Source organism: Abramis brama (genome assembly GCF_963993115.1).
Source record: "Abramis brama genome assembly, chromosome: 11".
Classification (NCBI taxonomy): domain Eukaryota; kingdom Metazoa; phylum Chordata; class Actinopteri; order Cypriniformes; family Leuciscidae; genus Abramis; species Abramis brama.
The window spans coordinates 34,050,218-34,074,163 of record NC_139973.1 but is presented as its reverse complement, the minus strand read 5'-3'; the positions used below and the strand labels follow the sequence as shown (position 1 = coordinate 34,074,163).

The 23,946-nt window shown below is 39.1% G+C and overlaps 1 protein-coding gene across 7 annotated transcripts; it reads left to right on the top strand.

Annotated features, from left to right (window-relative positions):
• The first annotated feature begins 47 nt into the window (after positions 1-47).
• Positions 48-23,428, top strand: abi2b (abl-interactor 2b). Of its 7 annotated transcripts, XM_084128249.1 has the most exons (12): positions 48-288; positions 4,618-4,785; positions 5,173-5,349; positions 6,758-6,775; positions 6,888-6,985; positions 10,003-10,149; positions 13,563-13,684; positions 14,898-15,143; positions 16,206-16,394; positions 16,668-16,754; positions 18,618-18,809; positions 21,730-23,428. In XM_084128249.1, the coding sequence occupies exons 1-12, from the start codon at positions 172-174 to the stop codon at positions 21,903-21,905; spliced, it is 1,737 nt and encodes a 578-aa protein (XP_083984375.1). In that variant the 5' UTR covers positions 48-171; the 3' UTR covers positions 21,906-23,428. The 7 variants fall into 7 exon arrangements, with proteins under 7 accessions (XP_083984375.1, XP_083984369.1, XP_083984370.1 ...); XM_084128243.1 differs by lacking the exon at positions 14,898-15,143; XM_084128244.1 differs by lacking the exons at positions 6,758-6,775; positions 14,898-15,143.
• The last annotated feature ends 518 nt before the right edge of the window (positions 23,429-23,946 follow it).

The following is a 23,946-nucleotide window of genomic DNA, read 5'->3' as shown; positions in this document are numbered from 1 at the left end:
AGAAAGAAACGTATAGGGGAGGAGGAAAGAGAATGTGTGAATGTGAAAGAGAGAGAGAGAGAGAGAGAGAGAGAGGGTAATGTGATGGTGTTTTCCTCCTGCATGTCTCAGTGAGGGATTGGGAGTGTGATGGTGGTGTTTTCCTCCTGCATGCATCAGTAAGATGTGAAGATGGCGGAGCTGCAGATGCTGTTGGAAGAGGAGATTCCTGCTGGTCGAGGAGCTCTGCTGGACAGCTACGCCAACTTAGAGAGAGTCGCCGAGTACTGCGAGAGCAACTACATACAGGTGACATTACAAAACCCTGAAAAATATTCAGAAACACCGGAGAAATGACACGAGAGATGAATGATCCGACTGCTTGTGTTGTCGAGTGATAATGCAGTCGAGTGGACTGAAATCACCACATTACAACTGCTTTGTAATTCGTTATGGTTTATAATACAATAATTCAACACATAACACACTTCATGGGCGTTTTATTGCCCATTTCAGTGTTTTAGTACAGATATGGGGCCTCAAACGCTGAGCTAGGCTAACGCGCTAGCCGAAGCGAAACCAATGTGTAAACCTCAAATTTATCACATCCAGAGACAGTTTGTTTCCCCTCTTTTTACATGTACTATGAGTTTATCATGTTTAAATGCTTAATTTAAACAGAGTGTTGTGATTTAAAGTGGTGTATTAACGAGTTATACTTTTTGTGGAAACCTTTAATCAAAGCAGCGCAGTGTTATTGAAGTTAGCTCGGCTGCTAAATGCCGAGGGCTTATGGGCAGTGTTTTTATTTGATAAATGTACATTTAGTGTAGTTATCTATTAATATTAATAGTTTTTCTATTTTTGTTTTTAATTAATATTAGTTTAAGTTAGGTTGTAGTCCACTCCAAAGGGGAGATATGTGTTTGTGACGAGTACTAGTTTTCGAAATCGCGAAAAATACTATGGTCCAATTGACTAACTGTGGTATCCAAGTTACTTTATTTCTGTGAGTTTTTAAATCTGTTTAGGCTGCTCTTTGACAACAAACACCGTTTGTTTGTTGGTTATGTTGGTCTATCCATGGTAATGCAGTGCTTGCTTACTCTATTACACTAATACCATAGTTAAACTAGCCTATAGCTTCTATGCAAGAACTATGGTAAATACAGTTTTTCCTCTGCTCGCATGAGTTTGATGATTCACTCTGGAAACTGTGAAGTGCTTCTGGAACAAAAATGAATGACTAAATTCATGTTATTTTCAGCATTCCTGGGGGAACCACAGAAGTGGGTGTGTAAGGATATGCACTTCTCTGTTTAGAGAGCATCAGAAATCAAACTCTTGACATTTATTGCTCCAAAAATACAGTGCATGTCACATGGACCCTGGCAGATCAGTGACTGAATGTCACTGGATATGAGTTTGTTCTCTGAGGATGCTGATTCAAGTACTTTTGAGTCGTGATGCATTCTATATAAATATTGCATACTTGCTGGCCTGTCAATGCGCAAAACCATATGGTTATGGTTTAAGTGAGAGAGCTGATAGTTGTAAAGATGTTAAATAGTTTTTTCTTTGTGATTTGACCCAGGGGGATCTCAGTTCATATTGTATCTGATTCAGACCCATAGGAATCGTGCAGAGCACATAGTGTTGATGCTCTCTGAGCCTGAATGCATTTTGTAAAGAAAGTCTGCTGGTTGTGATAAATCATTGTATTCCGCTCACTTCATAGCGTTGTCACAGCAGGCTCAGAAATACCATAAATAGCTTAAAGTGACCGAGCTTAGATTTCTTTCCATAACAGCGTGAAGCTCGGGTTGATATGAGTCTTGCTTGCATGTGGTCTGTGGTCTGGTTTCAGTTTAGTTTAGTAAGTAACCCAATATTTCCCTCATCCTCAATGCATGCATATTGCATAAAGATATGTTAGCAAGGTTATTCAGAGAGGTTCTTATTATTGTCATGATGGTTGTTTTTGCCAAAAATAATGAGCATGTTTGTTGTAGGAAAAGCCAGATTAATTGTTGCATTATTTGCACAGGTGTCATAGAAGAACCTTTTTTTTGTGTGTGCATCTGATCAGCGAGTTCTCTGGATTTCAACAAAACGGAGATCTGATGTTTTTCCTCAAAGCGTAGATGACCAAAGAAGGTTTTTATCTCGAGCTGACAGAGCAATGACTGTTCTCCCATAGTTTATCTCCTCATTATCGTCTCATTAAAACCCTTTATGATTGTCATTCTTCAGAGCAACATCAAATGGCCAAATGAAATGGTACAATGAAAATGGAGAGCATAAATGCAAGATAAAAGTAGTCCAAACAATTCCTGCACAATTCTTCAGAAGTGTGAAAAACACTCTGAAAATCTGAGCTGGAGCTCAGAAATCTTTAATTTGTTTTCAGTTTTAAAAAATGTACCTTTCATGCCAAATATGACATTATTATTGACGCCAAAGCAACATTGGTTCTTGCATTTGTCGCGTTGTAATAAAGCTGTTGTTTGGCTTTCGAAGAGGTACACAAGTCTTATAGAATACATTTATTATGTTCCTTTCATCCTCAGTTGCTGTATAGAAAAGAGCCACTCGGACATTCTGCTTAACATCTCCTTTTGTTTTTCACAGAAGACAAAATAATACAGGGGGGTGAACTATTCCTGAAATGGCTACTAGTCTGTTCAAGCACAATTTGTTGACTCAGCCAGCTGATCTTTTGTTGAATTACCATGTTAGTTGGTTTTGAAGTGATCATTGAAGCAGTTTCATTTGCTGTGAATGCTATCGAGCGTGTTTCTCACACACTACCCTCCTCCCCCACTATCCTCACTCACCGTACCGTTCATCAGTGGGCCTTCCCATATATTTGACAGCATCACCATGGTTACGCCGAAAGGGAATGAATGATGGCTGTGTGGGCAGCCAATGAGGCAGTGATCCGAGACGGGTTTTTTTTCATGGTAGTGCTTTGCTCTGATTGGTTGCTTTAGTGTCTGTTTAAATTTGTTTGTTCGTATATGGGAAATGAATCATGAAGGGGAGTAGGGTTGTGCCATATTAACAAATGTTATCCCAATATTTTGGGGGATTTTGATTACAACTGTAATTTGACAGTATTTTGCGTGAAAGTATAATGTGTTTTTGTGCTGATACCATGACTGAACCCAAAGCTTTTCATATTCTGCACAGTGGTTGGTTCACCGCATTGACAGAAATGTATCCAATTTTTTTCACTAAATTGATTTTCATTTTTATCTTTGTAAGTGTGTTTCTAACCTAATTGTATGATTCATCATTCATATCAAATTCTTACTTTTCATAAATAAATATTGTTTTCTATGTTTATTAAAATATGAAATTTAAAAAAAGTTAATTGATGCTTTAAATATGGGGCCGTTCAAATAGAATGTTTTTGCATGCCAATGTGCTGTTTTTCCGTTGTTTCTGTGTAAACATACTAGACGGCCATGTTTGACCATTCTGCTCACGTGTTACGTCTTTTGCAGTGCCACTCATATGGCATGATGTACAACGTAAACGTAACATTACAACTTGTATCTGTACAACAGGATGCAAATGCAAGTGAACTTGAAGTAGGCTACATGTTAGCCAGAAAGTGTTATTCCCGTTGTGAATGTCCTCTTCAACTCGCTGAAACACGGGCAACTAAAGCACAAAGATTTAATTCTATAGTGTTCTCAATGTAATGTTATGTAAATGGCAGATTTCCGCTGCACGTCTTGGACTTAACTGTATTTTCATCTACTTCATCAGGTGATTACAGACATCCCCGCGCATTTTCGAAGCCATTACGAGAAGCGATTTTAATTCAAACATAGGCTTCCTGTTGAAAAAATATGACAAGATAAAAGAACATTGCTGGATTACTAATAATATCCTACATTTTTCTGAAAAAGAAACATCTAAAAGGAATATGACTGTCTCAAATAACCCAATCAAAGTCAATAATGTCGGGCATTGCCGTTTAAGTGAGTGAACAGCGGTAAACTGAAGTGCTTTGCTGGCTAATTAATTATTAACTCCATCAAATGCGTCCTATGTGAAATTATTCACATGCATACAACATAAAAGTAATATTACAACTTAAATATGCACAAAAGGACGTAAATGACACGTGAACTTGTCTTTGCTTGTCTCAGTCTTGCGTAGCTACACCTTTAGACTGACTGCAGAAGGTCTGGACTCCATTGCAGCTTTCATTGTCCAAGAACCGCCCAAGAGGACGTCTGAGTGACATGTATAGTAACCAATCACAGTTCGTTTTGTTCCGCACCATGTTTAGGGGCATGAAAACGGAAAGTTGATGTCCATATGATAACAGACCGGCATGCATCTAATAAATTATCCATTCAATAATGTTGTGCAAGTTTACTGCAACAGTGGAGCCGTGAACTTCACATATTTTTGAAAATCCGGCATTTAGACATATGACTTCAAAACGCCTGAAGTGTTTCCTGTTTTGTGTGCCATATGCATCAGACGTTCACCCCTAAAGGGGAGTGAAAACGAGGGAGTAGAAATTAGGCCATGTGGCAATATCATGTTCTCTTTCACCTCTATCCGTCCTTCTGTGCTCAGATTAACTCCCTCTCTCCTTCTTTTCTCTCCATCTAGTCTCCAGATAAGCACAGAGCTTTAGAAGAAACCAAAAGCTACACCACTCAGTCTTTGGCCAGTGTAGCGTATCTGATCAACACTCTTGCCAACAATGTGCTCCAGATGCTGGATATACAGGCGTCCCAGCTACGCCGCATGGAGTCGTCCATCAACCACATTTCACAGGTAATTCTTACTGCTATAGAAACATCTAGGATTGTGGGTATATTGCACTTTGTGAGATGAACAGGGTTGTACATTGGAGTTTTGTTTCTACATTCAGTTCATTTTCTAAGGAAAGCATCACTCTTAATATTGCTCATACTTAAAGTAAGTGGTTTATTAAAATCGGCACATAGCAGTACTTTTATATAAATCAAATTAGATTTTATATTTTATGGTCTGTTGACTTTGGAAATATCTTTTACTGACTGCTTGTCATTCATGTTTAACTTTTTTTCGTTGCTCTTTTTGATTTAAACATGATTTTGATTTCATAAAAAAACTTGAATTTGTTTTGTTACTATGTGCATTACTGTATACGTCAAATCACACAACAACGTTCCTCTGCAGACGGTGGACATCCATAAAGAGAAGGTGGCCAGGCGAGAGATTGGCATCCTCACTACCAACAAGAACACTTCCCGCACGCACAAGATCATCGCACCAGCCAATCCCGAGAGGCCTGTACGCTACATCCGCAAACCCATTGACTACAGTTTGCTGGATGACGTAGGCCACGGCGTAAAGGTAGGGATGAAGCCAAACTCTGTATGTCTGCATTTGTAAGAGCGCTGACTAGGGTGGAATTTGTATTAAATTAAATATGATTAAACCTGAATATATTTTGGGGGTGGTGGGTATAGAAATATGATATAGAAATTTTGGGCCACATAAAAGGAGTAATCTGTTGAAAATGAAATAAATAAGTCCTGATATTATCTGCTTAAAATATGGGGAAATTCAGAGCTGTAATTTTAAAGGTATAATCTTATCTTTTACATTTAAAGCAATTTAAGTAAAAAAAAAAAGAAAAAAAGAAAATGTAAGTTGTATATGTGATAAATGTGTGTTTTCTTTTACACCCCCCTGTTATTGGATACTTTGGCTTGGTATAAATTAATCATGACTAACTGCAAAAAGCTTGATTCTACATCTTCATGCTGTTAGGTGGCAGTATACATTCAAAACAACTGCTATTTCAGCCTGGACTACATAAACAAAAATACATTTAAAGGTGCTGTATGACATCTGGGAAAATGCTAGCTTTAGCCTGATAGCAGTAAAAGCGTACGTCCCACCCTCCCTGCAAATCGCCGTCCAAAGCCACGCCTTCTGAAAGCATGAACGCGCACAGCCTAGAAGACTGGAGACAACGTTACTGCAATACCAGTATCATGTGTCATTCACTGGTGAGAAAACTTTATTAGTAGAGTTAGTAACACTACAATACCAAACGTAAACAAATTCTTAAAAACAGAATTAGATGCAGCAAGTTTTCGGTTTGTTTAGCTAGCAAAACTTGTCAGTGTGTTATAATATTTCTTGCATGACAGGGTTCCCACGATGAGAGTCTGCTTGGCTCCAAAGAAGATATATAGATCGTAGATCCTTTGCCAGTGCCACTTGTTGTCGGTTCAGAAGGAAAGTGAGGTTGTTGCTGCTTGCCATTCTCGCTCCGTCTTCACAGCGTACCTGAACGTGCTGATGAATTATTATGTCTGCGTGAACAGCCTGCGCAGTGGCATGCAAACACACATTGACCGACAGGGAACACATGCTATAGGACCGTTCGGACCGAACGCAATGATTGAACGAACATTTTATGGTCCTACACCTTCCACAGACGACATATATTTATAAAAAATACATTTAGACCGCTTCGAGTGATTGCTATCAGGATATGAGGAGACTTTCAACCAGCATAACAAAAAAATGTTTCTGCAGAGAATCACCTACGGCACCTTTAAGTTACCATTTAAAAATGGTAATATTGGCATTTTGTGCATCCTTATTAATATGAATGTATTTTCTCTCTGCGGTGCTTAACTAGTTGCTCTGTGTGTGTTTGCATGTGAGTTTTTCTTTACTCTTTACACTAACAGTTTGTATCTTTTTTTCTCCTCACCTCTCTTAATGCCTTCATTTCTGAATGTAGTGGTTACTAAGGTTTAAGGTAAGGATTCAGTCGGGTTTTGGTTGATGTGTGTGGTGTGTATGTGGTATAATGTCCGTGTCTATATATTTGTTCCCACTCAGATTAATAATATTTGACACTTTCCCCACAGGTCAACGCTCAGAATATGAAAGCAGGTACAACTCCACGCACAGCTGCCCCGACTCAGAAACCACCCAGCCCTCCTGGCCCAGGCAAAGGAACACTGGGGTAAGTTAGATAGAGGACCTGCTTTTTTCATGACATATATATAAAATTAAAGTAATAATTTGTATTGTTGTGAAACACCAGTAACATAAGATATGTTTGAGATATTTACCCAGACATACATTTCATAGTTGTTTACAGATGTAGAACAGAAATATTCTGTCATAGCCTTCTGGACTGGAGATGAAATTTGCTGTGGTTCATTCATATAAAAAAGGAGCTTCTGTTTGTCAAACTGTTTTTCTGTAAGAGTTTGTGTGGTCTTGATTTTTATAGAAAGAACAGAGGCAGTCCTAAAGGGGGATCAAATTTTCCTTGATCTTTCCTAGATTAAAAGAGCTCATTGTACTATGAAAACAGTCTGAAACTTTCAGAACTCAAAACTTGGGCTCCGGTCCACAAAACTCATTTGCTGAAAATAACATTGTGTCCTAACCAGTCACAATTTATATATCAGTACTGAACATTTAGATGCCAATAATGCCAATTTGGTAAGGTAATATAAGTGCAATAGGCACTATTATTTCGAAACACCTGTAGAACTAATAATTAGAGTAAATTGTGGGAAGGTCCTATATATTTTGTGCTGTTATATTAAAGGTGCCACTCAGTAATATTTTTTCCTCATTAAAGTTTTACACAAAAGAATTAAACAAAATAAATAGCCCTATCAGTGGCTTAATACAATCATTGGTGTCACCTAATTGGACCAGTAAATGCTTTTCTCTTTATCTTGCTAACTCCCCATTCTCTCACAGAATAATTTATTTGTGAGTAACTGAATAGCACAGATAACTGAAAATGTTTCTTGTGCTGCGTAATTCTGCATCCGTGCTGCTGGAAGTTGACATTGAAAGTCATTGGAACAATCTGAGTAAAATTACATCTGAGTGCATCTTTAATAAGGTCTCTGAGCATTTTAAGTCTGGTCTGAATTGTTTTTGCATCGTATTTCAGTGCAAAAAACTTGGATTATATGTGGACATCTAGGACAAAAATAATATGATAATGTATATGATATGACCCCTTTAAATTATGAGATTCTGTTGTGCACATGTGTTGATATGGTGTTTGAAAAGGAAATTCTCTTTCTCTCCATCTCTTATCTAATCTTGATCCCTGACAGCCAGGCTCACACACGTCTACGACTCTGTGTTGTAGTTAACAGTTTTGGCTTGTTCTCTGTTCAGGGACTGACACACTAATTTGTTCTGGATCTGTGTGTTTTAGTCTTTGTGCCTTTTTCTGCCACTGCAGGTCACTGTGGAGAACAAAATGTCATGTTGTGTTTGTGATCTGTTATTTTTATTTCATGTCATTGAGTTTTTACAGCTGATGTTTGTTACTGTTAAACCTCAACTGTGTTCTTCCCGCTCATGCCCATGTCCACGGCCCCTAACCCCTCACTGTCACCATGGCAACACAACGACCAACCACAAGCAATTCAGACAATCTTAATACACCACAACAGGCTCCTTTAAATATCTACTCGGCCGTTACATAATAGTTTCCTGCTAGGGATGGGCAGTATGACGATATATAATATGCAACTGTATGAATGTATCACCGTTAGAGTTTCCTCATACCGTGAAGAAACATACATTATTGTGAACATGCAGAGTGGGACGTATCCCAAACAAGAAGAGGAAGAACTCGTTATTGTTTAAAAAAACATTTCTATGGATTTTTCGGGGACGCACCTATTATGTCTATGTTTTCGTCCATCAAAATACTGCGTTCTTTTCATGTCGTGCAGCTTTGTCAATGTGAACTCAGTTTCTTCAGCAATCCAAAAATGTGTTGCCTCCTTTACCGCTATGTTTGCACATCTGCGCATGACAGTGTCATCCCTGTACGTCATAAGCATGTGCACACTTTAGTCAGAGTGGAATAGTTGTGATTAAAGGGTTTACATGCCTATTTATCGTGACCCAGAAATTGGCATACACCACGTTTTACTGCGATTATGGTTAATACGATTATGAGCTTAATTGCATCAGTTTGATTAAAATATTGTTTACATGGTTTAATCGCAGTATTGCCTGAATCTCATTATAATCGCATTATGAGGGTACATGTAAACATAGTCATTTATTAGTAGACTTTTAAAGAACCAGTAACCTAAAAGTGTAAAAAGTATTGGTCAAACCAATTTTCAGTCTACTTCTAATAAAGTATCTTTCATTTGTAAAGCGTTTAATTCACTAAATTGTCTATAGGCAAGGCATTTTCAGGTGACCATTTATAAATTCAAGCAAAAATAACTTTAGTGTCTTTATATTCCATTAAAATATTCATATTATTTGTAGATTTGGAAATAAAATGACTCATACCTTGATCTATTTTGGTCATGCTGCCCACTAGAGTTGTCAAAAAGTACCGATTTCGGTACCAAGTCAGTTCTGAAATTTTAAAATTGTGACGCTTTGAGCGCTGTTGAGCGGAACCGTAAACACCTCTGATTGGCCATTGTGTTCACACACTCATTGGATATGTCTGTGATTGGCTACAATGATTAACGCACAGGAGCATTTGAGAGCAAACGGAAGTATTTGAAAGTGTTTTAAGAAACGGGAGCGTTTGCTTTCAAACACTCCCGTCTGTATCTGTGTAAGTGCTCGGTGAAGAGCGTCATTGATGTATATTTACAACATATTTTTGAAGCATTGTAGCCAATCACAGACATATCCGATGTGAGCGTGAGCACAATGGGCAATCAGAGATGTTTAAGATTCCACTCAACAGCGCTCAAAGCGTCACATTTTTTAAATTTCAGTACCGACTTGGTACCGAACTCTACTGCCCACCCTAGTTACTCCTGAGATCTACAAATAACTTTAAATTAGACATGACTCATGAGGTTTGCTCTACGCTACTGTTGTAATATTCGAAATGGATTTTTACTCTTCAAGATGTGATACAATATCTCCCAGTATGTAATTATTGGGGTCTGTCATCAATGATGTTTGACTCCACCCCTTAGAGGATATTAAAATATTTTAACCCCGCCCCCCTGGCAGGCGGCACTCCCCTTACCGGACGCTCGAGCCTGTGCGTCCACCCGTCGTCCCTAACGACTATGTGCAGAGTCCAACACGCAACACCGCACCACCCCTGCAGAGCCCGGCTAGAACTGCATCTGTTAATCAGAGGACCCGCACGTACAGGTACTCGCACACACACACACACACACAAACACACACACACACACACACACACAGCATTATCCCCTAGACAGGCTTAAAAAACAAACTTTGAAAAGCAAAAAAGGTCCCTCACCCTTTCTTCCGCATCCTCTTCCTTTCTTGTCTGTCTTTCCTGTCGCTGTTGTTCTGTTTTTAAGCTGTCTTTGTTTGGTGTCTGTCGTCTGGCAGTGTGACTCTCGGCCAAAGTAACAGTCACTCACTAACTTTCTCTTTTCTTCTCCTTTGCTTTCTCTCTCTCATACTTGGATCTTTTTTTGGGTTCAAACAGCCATAGCCTACTTAAAGAAGAGCTCTTTCCTGCTCTTTCACTCACCGTCTTTTTCTATTTCAGTCTTTCTTACCCGTATCGCTTCATCTCTTTGCTGTTTGCATCCTCAGCGCTCTGATTTTGAGAATCTCAGGGGACAAACAGAGAGCACATAATCACATTCTTACAGAACGCTTCCTCCTCTTCCTCTTCTCAGATTTTCACCCACAATTCCTCAATTCATGGCCTCAATTCAAGTTGTTTTTAAAAAAAAAAGAAATTAACGCTTTTCTTCCACAAGAATGCATCAAATTGATCAAAAGTAACAGTAAAGACATTTAAAAAGTTACGAAAGATTTCTGTTTCAAATAAATGCTGTTCTTTTGAACAAGCAGCACAACTGATTTCTACGTTGATGATAAGAATTGTTGGTTAATCACCAAATCAGCATATTAGAATGATGATGCTGAAAATTCAGCTTAAAATATTAAAACTTAAAATATATTACAACAGAATACAGTTATTTTCAATTTGATTATTTCACAATATTACTGTTTAACTGTGTTTTTGATCAAATAAAAAAGCATTTTAAAAATATTAAAAGAAACTAAACTACCCTAAACTTTTGAATGGTAGTATATACAGTCATGTGAAAAAGAAAGGACTCTATTAAATTCTATGGTTTTATTTATAAGGACATAATAAAAAGTAATCTGGTCCTTGGCAGGTCTTAAAATTAGGTAAATACAATCTCAGATTAACAACAACACATGACATATTACACAGTGTCATTAACTAAATACACCCTTACTGCTTCCATGTGAATTAAGAGGGTAAGTAGCAGTCAGGCACTGCTAATCAAATGTCTTTGATTAATTGATCATCAGCAAGTGTCATCACCTCTATAAAAGCAGAAGTTTTGGCAGTTCGCTGTTCTGGAGCATTCAGGTGTGTGTTAACACAATGTCAAGGAAAAAAGACTGATCTTAGAGGAGCAATTTTTGCTGCCATCAATCTGAGAAGGGTTATATGGCCATTTCCAAACAAAAAGTCCATGTACAGTGTGGAAAATTATTCACAAGTGGAAAACATTCAAGACAGTTGCCAATCTTCCCAGGAGTGGACGTCCCAGCAAATTCACCCCAAGGTCAGATCATGCACTGCTCAGAGAAATTGTGGAAAACCCAAGAGCTACACCTCAGACATGGTATCGGTTAACATGTTAAATGTTCAAGTTCATGGCAGTACAATTAGAAAAAGACGGGACAAGTATGGCATGTTTGGAAGGGTTGCCAGGAGAAAACTTCTCCTCTTTAATAAAAAGAACATTGCAGCACAGCTTTGGTTTGCAAAGTTGTATCTGAACAAACCTCAAGACTTCTGGAACAATGTCCTTTGGACAGATGAGACCAAAATGGAGATGTTTGGCCATAATGCACTGCACCAAGTTAGGCGAAAACTAACAAAAACCTCATACCAACTGTCCATCATGCTGATGGAGTATTGCTGATTTTTGTTTTGTTTCGCAGACACAGGACCTGGGCACCTTGTAGTCATTGAGTCTATCATGAACTCCTCTGTATACCAAAGTATTCTAGTCAAATCTGTGAGGTCATCTGTCCGACAGCTAAAGCTTGGCCGATATTGATTAATGCAACAGGACAATGATCCCAAGCACACCAGCAAATCTACAACAGAATGGTTGAAAAAGAAAAGAATCAAGGTGTTGCAATGGCCCAGTCAAAGTCCAGACCTCAACCTGACTGAAATGTTGCGGCGGGACCTTAAGAGAGCTGTGCATAAACAAATACCCACAAACCTCAATGAACTGAAGCAACGTTATAAAGAAGAGCAATTCCTCCAGAACGATGCGAGATATTGATGCTGTCATACAGAAAACGATTCCTCCATCGTATTACTGCTAAAAGTGTCTCTGCAAGCAATTGAATCATAGGGTGTGCTTAGTTTGTCACCCATGGCTTTTCCATTTTGGCTTTATCTTTGTTAAATAAATAATGACACGGTGTAATATGTCTGAGGTTGCATTTACCTGTGATTCATCCCATGTTCTGATACATAAAACCATAACATTCTAAAGGGTGTCCTTTCTTTTTCACATGACTGTATATAAATTACATTAATCAAAATTGGACTGAAATTGATCATCAAGGGAGAGTGATTTAAAAACAGTTTCTATTTTGACTTATGGTTAACAGAGCAAAATCATTTAAACTAAATCCCTCAAATTTTTTTAAAAAAAAGCGAATGCACAATATTACAAGGCTGTTGGTAAATTTAAACCTGATATAAGAAGGAAATACTTATGTTATGTGGCTATGTGGACATGCATGTCAGTTGATGCTGATTATCTGAATGGCTAAATATAGGGATTTTAATCTGCCTGGTCGATAAATCAGTCTACCACTTGCTATTAACTGATAATATGACAATGTTTTAAAAGCCTGCCCAATGTTCTGCCAATATTTTGAACAGTCTGCCACTAGTAATAATTAGCCGATAATATGAAAATTGCCAAATATGGGACCGTTGTTCTTCCTGGCCATTTCGTAATCTAAAAAAAGGCCAAATGTCGACCAGGCTGATTCAAATTTTTATAGTTATCAGGCTATAATCTGAAAATAGCCTAAATATTGATTGATTAATTGGTCTGGTTAATTAATTTTTTATGATTTTGTGAAATTATTATATTTCATGTGGATTTTTTGGTAAGGGCAGAATGAAATATGCAAGACTGAGTGTTGGGGCTGTTTTAAGAAATATTTATGTTTGTTTATGTGTGCTGTTTAAAATCAACCTGAAATTAACCTTAATTACTTTCTTGCTCACTCCTTGTTGTGAATGATTCATCTGTGCAATTTATTGTGGCTGTACAGTTATTTAGCATTGTTTAAGCTAACTCTCATTCAGTCTGGCTCCATTCTGGTGTGAAACGGCCACTTTTGAAGATCTAATCAGTTCTTAATGAACAAATATCAAGTCCCCCCCTACTCCCCCTCCCCCCCCATTCTTTATCCTGTTTCACTCTGAAAAACGCCAAGTTACGGAGCTAAAACAGTCAAATGGCAATTGACATTAACTAGCGTGATGTGTGTTTTGTGTGTGGCAGCAGTGGCAGCAGCGGTGGCAGTCATCCCAGCAGTCGCAGCAGCAGCAGAGAGAACAGTGGCAGCGGAAGTGTGGGCGTGCCCATCGCCGTGCCAACTCCTGCCCCGCCCACAGCCTTTCCCGGTGAGATTTCCACTCGTTGTGTAAGAGCCCCCGATATACTTCAAGTGAAATCGAAGAACGAACTGGTGTGATGTCATTCCGAACAAAATCAGGCCAAAACGAAGTTTGTTTCGGGAGAACTAGAACACACTAGTGTAAATTGAAGTTGTAATTCTAATTGAAAGAAACACTGGAACTGTTTTTCATGTTTAACATCGTAAAGCTGCTTGCTTTAAAGCAGTCTCTTGTATAAAGTGCTATAAAAATATACGTGATGTGACTTGATTGGACTGCCGACATGTGCAAACTAGGGGTTGAACGACTTCAGATTTTTTTAAGTCGACATTTATGTGATTAAAGTCAAGTTGATGTCGACTAGTCGCTGATGACGTCATTAATAAACAAATAAGCCTGAACCTCGCGCTGAGACTCGAACGCGGGCACAGCTATGGCATATGACACAGCGCTGCCCACAAGGCTCTTGCTCCTACATAACAGCTTATTTTTATCAGTTCTTTTGTCTTTGGATCGTTACATTTCTCACACATTTCTGCTCGTTCTAAATCAGATACTGATAAAGTAGCACAGTAAAAATTACATTTATATGAATGCATTAGTGAGAGAGCGACTGCGTGCTTACAATGCAGCAGCACATTCATTTAGAACTGTAAATTTTGAGCATCTAGATGGTATAATTGAACGTATATTGTGGAGCACACTCGGAGTACGCACTTATTTGTCATTTTACGGAGCGTGAAAGTGGACTTCAAAGATTATGCCCTCTATAGGCCATGATCAAGCTTAAAGCATCATGGTAGAGTAATCGACTAGTCTTTGAATCCCCTGATCAGATGCTTTCTTAACTGCTTTTTTCTCACCACTGTTGTTTGTGTTATTGAAAGGGAAATTTGAACAAAAAAACTTTGCCGTGAGTATATCAAGGCCTTAAGCATTAGTAAATGAATCTGAGGACTGTCCAAGGTTCTGAAGGAAGTATCTTTGCTGCATTGAAAGTGCTATTTCCTGTCCCACTGTTAGCGATGATAACTTCTCTTTCTGTTCACTACTTACCTCTTTTTTCACTCGCTGTTCCTATCTCTTCTCCCTGTGGCCTGTTCCTATCTCTCCTCCCTGTGGCCTTGTTTCTCCTTTCAACCTTTCTTCCCTCTGTTCTGTCACTCTTGTTCTCTTCTCCCCTGGGCTTCCTGTCTCTGTGTGGCGTGCGGAGCTGCAGGTACAGCACCCACCCCTCCCAACCCTCCGAAACCCCCTCCAAGCGTTACTATCCCTGCCCCTCCCGTACCTCCGCCACCTCCCACCCCCGAGCCAGTGCCCCCCGCCTCTGCCCCTGCCCCTGCCCCCGCCCCCGCTCTGCCAGCAGAGGGCCCTCCTGAGATACCACCACCCCCACAGCTGCCCCCCAACCTTCCTGTTAGCACCAACACCAACCCTGCTGCTGCAACTAGCACCCCCGCTCAAGGTGAGTCCCCTCACCCCCCTCCTCAAGTCCATCGTTCATCTTTGAGTGACAACCTGCACGTGAACATACGTGATTCACCCAGCACTCATCCCTCCTCCACCTCACCCAGGTTTCACCTGCATGGGCTTGGTTTGTCTTGGCTCATTGTGCATCTGTGCTCCAGTTCTTGGCAGGATTACATTCCCAGTGACGTCTCCATCACATCATTTGGTCCATCTCTGCTTCCTGTTCATGCTTCTTAGGGACTGTTTTGGGACTATTTACTTTTAATGATGAGATGTTTCATACCAAATCAAAATGAGGAAGTTATGATGGGCCAACATTTTTACTTGGACAAAGGTTATATTGCAGGTTATATATATTGTTTTCTATAGCTCTGTTCAAGAACTAGTGAGCTAACTACCTAGACGGTATTTTAAGGCATGATTTTTAAGGAGCATATGTTGCCTTCTATCATACCTCTTTTTTGACTAAAATCAGCATTACACAAGGCAGTATTGTATGTGTCATTCATGGAAAAGGGAATCCCAGAATGCATTGTGACAAGCTCAGTAAAAATGAATCCAAGACTAATGGTCAAGCAAGAGTATTGTTGCTTATAAATAGGGATGCACCATATTTAAGATGTTATTATTATAAAATACTATAGAATTTTAATACCGGCCATAACATGGAAATAAGCATCATATTGGCCAGATTTTTTTATATTTGTGCATCCTTAATTATAAATATACAAATATTAAATATTTAAAAGTATTGCTAAAAAGCTACACTCAGTATTGGTGTGTATAATGTAAGGAATGTACAGTCAGCCTCAAAGCCGTTCATTATTTTGTGATTAATGAAGGCTGACTCTGTGCTATCACGCTTATTACACGGCTACTTGCCAATTAAATAAATAAAGAGAGTAAGGCGGCTGACTATGGTTTGATTAGAGCATGTCTTCAGTTCATTCCATATACCGTTTAATGTGCCATGGTCTACTTATTGTGTATTCCATACTGATTCAGAGATGTACCAACAGAATTAGTTTTATTATTTTTTTATCTCTCTATTTCCCAGGCAACGGCCCTCACTTTTACAGTATGAACCGGCCAATGACGCGGCACCCCACGCCCTCTGTGGGAGGTTCCCTGCCCTATCGCCGGCCGTCATCAGTTACTGGACAGCCCAACAACATGCCTCAAAACACTAATCCAAACATGATCCAAAACCAGCTCAATGGAGGGCCACACTACAACCTAAACCAAGGTAGAGACCAGACATGCTCAAATGTCCTCATATAATGGTAGAAAATAATTACAATAATTAGAATGCATGTCATTTAGACCAGTGGACTCTGTCTTACCGACTTGATCTGATTGTTCTCTCTCTTTTCTTTCATTTGCCATCTCATTTTCTTCTTTTTTCTTTTCAACTTCCTCTCTTGTCGTTCCCTTTGTTTCACCCACATTTTTTTCACAATTCCCTTTCTTGCCTTTTTTCCCTTCTGTACCAAATTGTCCCTGTTGTTGGGGTGGGCAGCCCCTATGGCCCCTCCACCCCCCTCTATTCTCCAGATCACCCCCCAGCTACCACTCATGGGCTTTGTGGCTCGGGTTCAGGAGACCAGTAAGTTATTGGTTTGGGATTTTTTTTTGTGTTTGACTGGTTGTGCATGCTCTTTAAACATTTGCATGCTCATTTTAGACATTAGTGTTGTAAACCCCCTGCATGTCCTCACCAGCTGCGATGCAGTTAGATTCCAGTGGCAAGCGACAAGGCTACAAAACTCACAAATCAGCCAAATAGGAAGAGTGTGTGGGCACTCTTCTCGCACTCAGAATGAAATGGATGAGTACATTATAAAATGAATAAAAATGTATGAATTTTAACATTATTCAATATACATACTCTGTGACTTTGTCATGGAATACACTTGTTTGTTCACACAGAGTTCACAGTTTTAACTAGTGTTTTCACGATACTGCAGTTTCTAAATTCGATACGATACCTTGAAAAATATCGATATTCGATACCACTGGGAAAACTGCCATATAGATATTTTTATCATCTCATAATTTTTTGATCATTTGGGTACATCTGTTGCAATATCTTACACAAGGAGGCTTTATTTGAAACTCTGAACTAAATTTACAAAAAAAATTGCAAACGATAGCACAAATAAATACTATAGAATAAAGAGACGGGTTGGTGTGAGTGTGAAACCTGCGGGAATGAGTAAAATTATGCTCAAAACCCGCAACCTTAAGCCGGTGTTGTGCCGAATTATGTGACCCTAGTAGGCACTGTATTGAGCTAATCCGACCTACTCCTTATCCCAATCCTAACCCTAACCCTACCCTCACTACAGCACCTACTATGGTTCACAGAGTTCGGTGGGTCGGGGAATTTGGCAGTACACCGGAACTCAGGCCCTGCAACTCTAACACTATTCAATCGAAACGAATGCGACGAGTGAGTGAGAGAAGGCCGGTTGCCTGGTTTGCGTAATGAAACCAGCCCAATTGCTATTCAAAACCCACCCAATCAACGCCAAAACTAGCCCAATCGCATTCCGCGGAAAACTTGGCAACACTGGAGAAAAGAGAGCACGAGAAAGCTCAACTGATATACCTTCTTGATTATTCTTTTTTTTTTTCTCCAAGATCTAAGGTCAATTATCCATTGTCTCTTTCATTATGGCTATTAAAGTCACACATAGTGATATTCAAAATTAAATGAAACCCTTTTATATTCAGTACCTGAGGATATCATTGTCATTGGACATATAATTTGTATGTTCTTGTTCCCAGCCTTGAATGTTGCAGAAATAGAAACCGTTTAAAAATAGAGTCCCCTGTTGCAGGTCGCGTATCACTGTTAGGACAAAAACTGTTGATTAATATGGAAAATATATTCTTTTCATATGTTGCATTGTCACATCTGGTTAGGACACAGTGTTAGGCCACGTACACACTGAAAAAGGTGACGAGACACTGTTTTGTTCAGCGTTTGCTGTTTAACAACAGCATGTGCTCTGCATGTGAACCACTTCTTGGTTCATTTCAAGTCAGACATGACTGAAAGTAATGACTGTCTTTTTGAGTGTTTCTATAAAACTAGCATATAAGAGTCAGGCTGATCATGTTCATTTGATCTCATAACACTTAATTCAGACTGAAAGGGTTAAAATATATCATTTCTGAGATGTAGTGGTGTGGGAAAAACCTTATTTGCCTGCCCTTGTTTAGCTGCAGTGTGTACATGGCCTTAGTGAATTTCCCTTTTTTTTTCTTATTACTGCTGTTTTGAGGTGAGTGTTATTCTTCCCTCCCTAAATGTTGTTGTACTCCCTAATTTCCTTACTAACACATTTTCCTCCTTAACTTCCCGATCCAGCATGACTCATTTGTCTCACATCAGCAAACAAAAGTTACCCAATTTCTTCAGAAATTGCTTTAAAAAAATGTTGTATTTGTTCCATCCCTTCAGTCTCAGACGCTCCTCCACCACCGCCCCCTGCAGAAGAGGTGGAGTTTGAGGAGGCAACCCCACCCCCTCCTCCTCCAGAGGACTATGAGGATGAGGAGGGTGATGATGAGGAAGAGTCGGCAGTGGTGGAGTACAGTGACCCTTACGCTGAAGAAGACCCGCCATGGGCCCCTCGCAGTTACCTGGAGAAAGGCATGTTCACAACGCACTTTAAACACTCATTTGGCCATTTCGGAAAGCTTTTTCTATGTAGGTAATAGGTTTCTAAATACAGCTCCTATTGATTTGAATGGAGAAAGATGGAAATCCTCCAACACGGGATTCCATTTCAATAATGTATATTTAATCGGCAATGAAATCGGACTAACATTATCATGTATGTTGCTTGTTTAGCTAAACTTGCTTTAAAACAAAAATTTTCATGCTTATTTTTCCGTTTTATTGAAAATGTATTGAAATCCATTTCTGCTACATAAGAAAACATGCTTTGGTAAATCATAATTATGACCTTTTATGTCATATGACATGCCATTTTATGATTAAAGTAAAACTGACCAGATAAAAAGTCAAAATTATGAAAATTAATTTAATAAATTGACTTTATCTGGAAATGTGTACTTTTGTCATTATTGACACTTTATCTGATAATTTTGCCTTGTTTCATAATTTCAGCTTTTTATATTATAATTATGAATTGGTATCTTATGATTTATTTTTATTTTTTATTTATCAAATGTTTTTTTTCCCTTATGTGGCAGAAATGGGTTTCCATTAAAACTAATATTTGCACTGTTATTAAAACTCTGGCCAATACAGATAAGCCAATAACATATTATGGACAATAACTGATAAATAATAAATACATGTTATAATATATATAACTGAAATAATATAATAAAAACTATATAAATTAAAAGTAAAACACTAAAAACTAAAATCAATCATTTAAAATACTACAAGTAAATAAGAAATATAATAATAATATATCAATGAAACTACAGTGAGGAAAATAAGTATTTGAACACCCTGCTATTTTGCAAGTTCTCCCACTTAGAAATCATGGAGGGGTCTGAAATTGTCATCGTAGGTGCATGTCCACTGTGAGAGACATAATCTAAAAAAAAAAAAATCCAGAAATCACAATGTATGATTTTTTAACTATTTATTTGTATGATACAGCTGCAAATAAGTATTTGAACACCTGAGAAAATCAATGTTAATATTTGGTACAGTAGCCTTTGTTTGCAATTACAGAGGTCAAACATTTCCTGTAGTTTTTCACCAGGTTTGCACACACTGCAGGAGGGATTTTGGCCCACTCCTCCACACAGATCTTCTCTAGATCAGTCAGGTTTCTGGGCTGTCGCTGAGAAACACGGAGTTTGAGCTCCCTCCAAAGATTCTCTATTGGGTTTAGGTCTGGAGACTGGCTAGGCCACGCCAGAACCTTATGCTTCTTACAGAGCCACTCCTTGGGTATCCTGGCTGTGTGCTTCGGGTCATTGTCATGTTGGAAGACCCAGCCTCGACCCATCTTCAATGCTCTAACTGAGGGAAGGAGGTTGTTCCCCAAAATCTCGCAATACATGGCCCCGGTCATCCTCTCCTTAATAAAGTGCAGTCGCCCTGTCCCATGTGCAGAAAAACACCCCCAAAACATGATGCTACCACCCCCATGCTTCACAGTAGAGATGGTGTTCTTGGGATGGTACTCATCATTCTTCTTCCTCCAAACACGTTTAGTGGAATTATGACCAAAAAGTTCTATTTTGGTCTCATCTGACCACATGACTTTCTCCCATGACTCCTCTGGATCATCCAAATGGTCATTGGCAAACTTAAGACGGGCCTTGACATGTGCTGGTTTAAGCAGGGGAACCTTCCGTGCCATGCATGATTTCAAACCATGACGTCTTAGTGTATTACCAACAGTAACCTTGGAAACGGTGGTCCCAGCTCTTTTCAGGTCATTGACCAGCTCCTCCCGTGTAGTTCTGGGCTGATTTCTCACCTTTCTTAGGATCATTGAGACCCCACGAGGTGAGATCTTGCATGGAGCCCCAGTCCGAGGGAGATTGACAGTCATGTTTAGCTTCTTCCATTTTCTAATGATTGCTCCAACAGTGGACCTTTTTTCACCAAGCTGCTTGGCAATTTCCCCGTAGCCCTTTCCAGCCTTGTGGAGGTGTACAATTTTGTCTCTAGTGTCTTTGGACAGCTCTTTGGTCTTGGCCATGTTAGTAGTTGGATTCTTACTGATTGTATGGGGTGGACAGGTGTCTTTATGCAGCTAACGACCTCAAACAGGTGCATCTAATTTAGGATAATAAATGGAGTGGAGGTGGACATTTTAAAGGCAGACTAACAGGTCTTTGAGGGGTCAGAATTCTAGCTGATAGACAGGTGTTCAAATACTTATTTGCAGCTGTATCATACAAATAAATAGTTAAAAAATCATACATTGTGATTTCTGGATTTTTTTTAGATTATGTCTCTCACAGTGGACATGCACCTACGATGACAATTTCAGACCCCTCCATGATTTCTAAGTGGGAGAACTTGCAAAATAGCAGGGTGTTCAAATACTTATTTTCCTCACTGTACATAAATAAAAAAATAAACATTCTAATATTAAAAATGATTCACTTGAGTTTTAAAGTAAAAAATAATTGAAATAATGTAATAAAAATGACAGAAATTAAAAACAACCAAATGCAGATGCGTCATAACATTATAATGTACAGTATTAACAGTGGATGCAATGTTATTACATTATACCTCAAGTTTAAAAATTGTCTATGATATTTAATTGTGTATGTTTAGGGCAGATGAACACGCACAATTAAATATCCAGTATAGAACATTAACAATAAATAAAACATTTCTAATATCTGACTTTAAAATAAAATACCTTTTTTCCTGTATAAACCATTTCTAAATGGCAGTAAGAAAGGAGAGGTCGTGCTTTATTGTGAACATAATCACAACATCCTCTTACTTATCCAGTTTACAGTATCTACAGCGTAGCACAGTCCGCCGTACAGTAAAACTCGGAATAAAAAGATAACCAGACATTCTGTTTTCCTTCTTTTTATCCCGCTATTGCCATCAGTGGTGGCGATTTACGACTACGCGCGCGACAAAGAAGACGAGCTCTCCTTCCAGGAGGGGGCGATCATCTATGTCATCAAGAAGAACGACGATGGCTGGTACGAGGGCGTGATGTGCGGCACCACGGGCCTCTTCCCGGGGAACTACGTGGAGTCCATCATGCATTACGCTGACTGAGCCACTGATCCTTTGCCCATCATCTTCCTCATTCAGACACACGGAGGTCAGCTACACTACGTCACGCACAGGCTTGTTCAAAACAAACCAACTGAGAGCTGCAGGAAAAACTAAAGACCGTTGAAAATGTGTAAGATAAATGCGTTAGGAACTTTTATTCATCTCTTAATTTCTCTTAGAAACATGTATCAGAAAAGTGTTGGTTTGCTTGACTTGTGTTGATAGTGATCGCTTTGCTTTCGCTCCTATCCGTCTGTATCCTGGAGGAATGGTTCTGACTTGCAGAAGGACAGTTCATGTCATCACGAAATCGGAAGACGGTCACCTCGGACGCGCATGTTCCTTTTACATCACCTCTTAACCGTGTGCTGTCACTGACCAGCAAATGAGAGGGAAGCTTTTGCCAAGAATGACAGAACAGGGATTTTATGCATAATTGTTGTGCCAGGTCATATAGAAACACTTCGATACAGGTGGGCTTTTTTTTTTTTTTTTAGTTTGCAATTGTGTTGGAAGTTGAATTTCTTTTTTTTTTTACTGTTAACATTTTGAGTGCAGTTCATTTCGAAGTCTTCAGCAGGAGGACATACCAAAGGATTTCAGTGGCGTTTTGGGATCACGAACGGGACCGACTACAACCTTAAACTACTTTTTCTCACCATTCCTTTACATTCATTACTTTCCAACAAGATTTTATTGCTTGAAATATTTGCAAGTATGTGTATTCTTTGTATGTATGATAAAAAAAACGAGAAAAAACAAAACAAAACACTATAAAGTCGTTCAGGAAGTTTGTGCCATAAAGATATGTTCGTAGATGGTCATATTTTTGGATGTGAGAGGTCGTTTCTTGAATCTCAGCACCGGACGTGGTGTTCTTCAGGAAGAAAATGTGTGTTGTGATCTTTAACCTCCGATTCATCCCTCTTGACCAACTGTGGACTTAAAGATACAAGACTATTCTATATGTATGTTATATATTGATTTATATTATAGAAATACTATTGTGTTGGTGTATGACTGGTGTAGAGACAAGAGAACCCCATTTATCTGCAATAACAAAGGCACAGTTAGAAAGTCCTCAGTCGACGAGCTAGAGATTTTTAAAGCACAAGAGATAAACGTGATCTTAGGGAGACCTTACAAAATGTGAAGAACAGACTTTTTTTTTTTTTTTTTTGGATGAAGAGATATTAAACCGAAACCAGCCCAAGTTTTAAAGCATCCTCATAGCCACATGCAGATAATGTGGAACAAACTGTACCAATGCACAGAGACCTTTTCTATAAAGTACTTTGATGTCTATTATGTAAGTGTATGTGTGTGTGTGTGTGTGTGTGTGTGTGTGAGCGTGAAATGGATCGATTTCACTGTTTATGGATCATTGGTGACTGACTTGCTTGTCTGTGTGCAAATCTTTATTTGAAATGAAAGGTCTGTTGTGAGGGTGTGTGAATTGAGTCTTGCATGTTGATCATTTCTGTGATTTTCCTGCTGATGGAGAATAAACTGGATATATCTGGTCTTCTTGCTCACGTTTCCTCAGAGTTTTCTCCGGGCCCAGACTCGCTCAGGTGTGGAACCCCTTGAGATCCGCTTTCCTGCAGCGTTTAGCTCCAGCCTTGATCAAATTCACCTGCCTGTAACTTTCTAGTAACCCCGAAGACTCTGATTTTGTTGTTCAGGTGTGTCGATCAGAAGCCCTAATTCACAGCAGTCCCTACACTACCAAGTGCTGCGTTCCAGTCCAAAATTGTCATGTCGCTCGCTAACTTCCCTCCGTCTCGTTCACTCGGATGTACGTCTTTGCTTACGTTGCACGAGTGCCCACTACTGGCGGAAACTGGAACGTCCTAAGCCCTTGATCACTTGGAATCAGCTATGGAGTTGATTTATTTAATTTTCCCTTGAAGGATTTGTTTAATGCAGCATCCAAATGTTTATAGGTGTGTTTGGGTTGTTTTAAATAAAAAAAATATATAATTAATATATTATAGAGTTGTTTGTTGTGTTGTGGTGGTGATTAGACGAGATCTGTGGG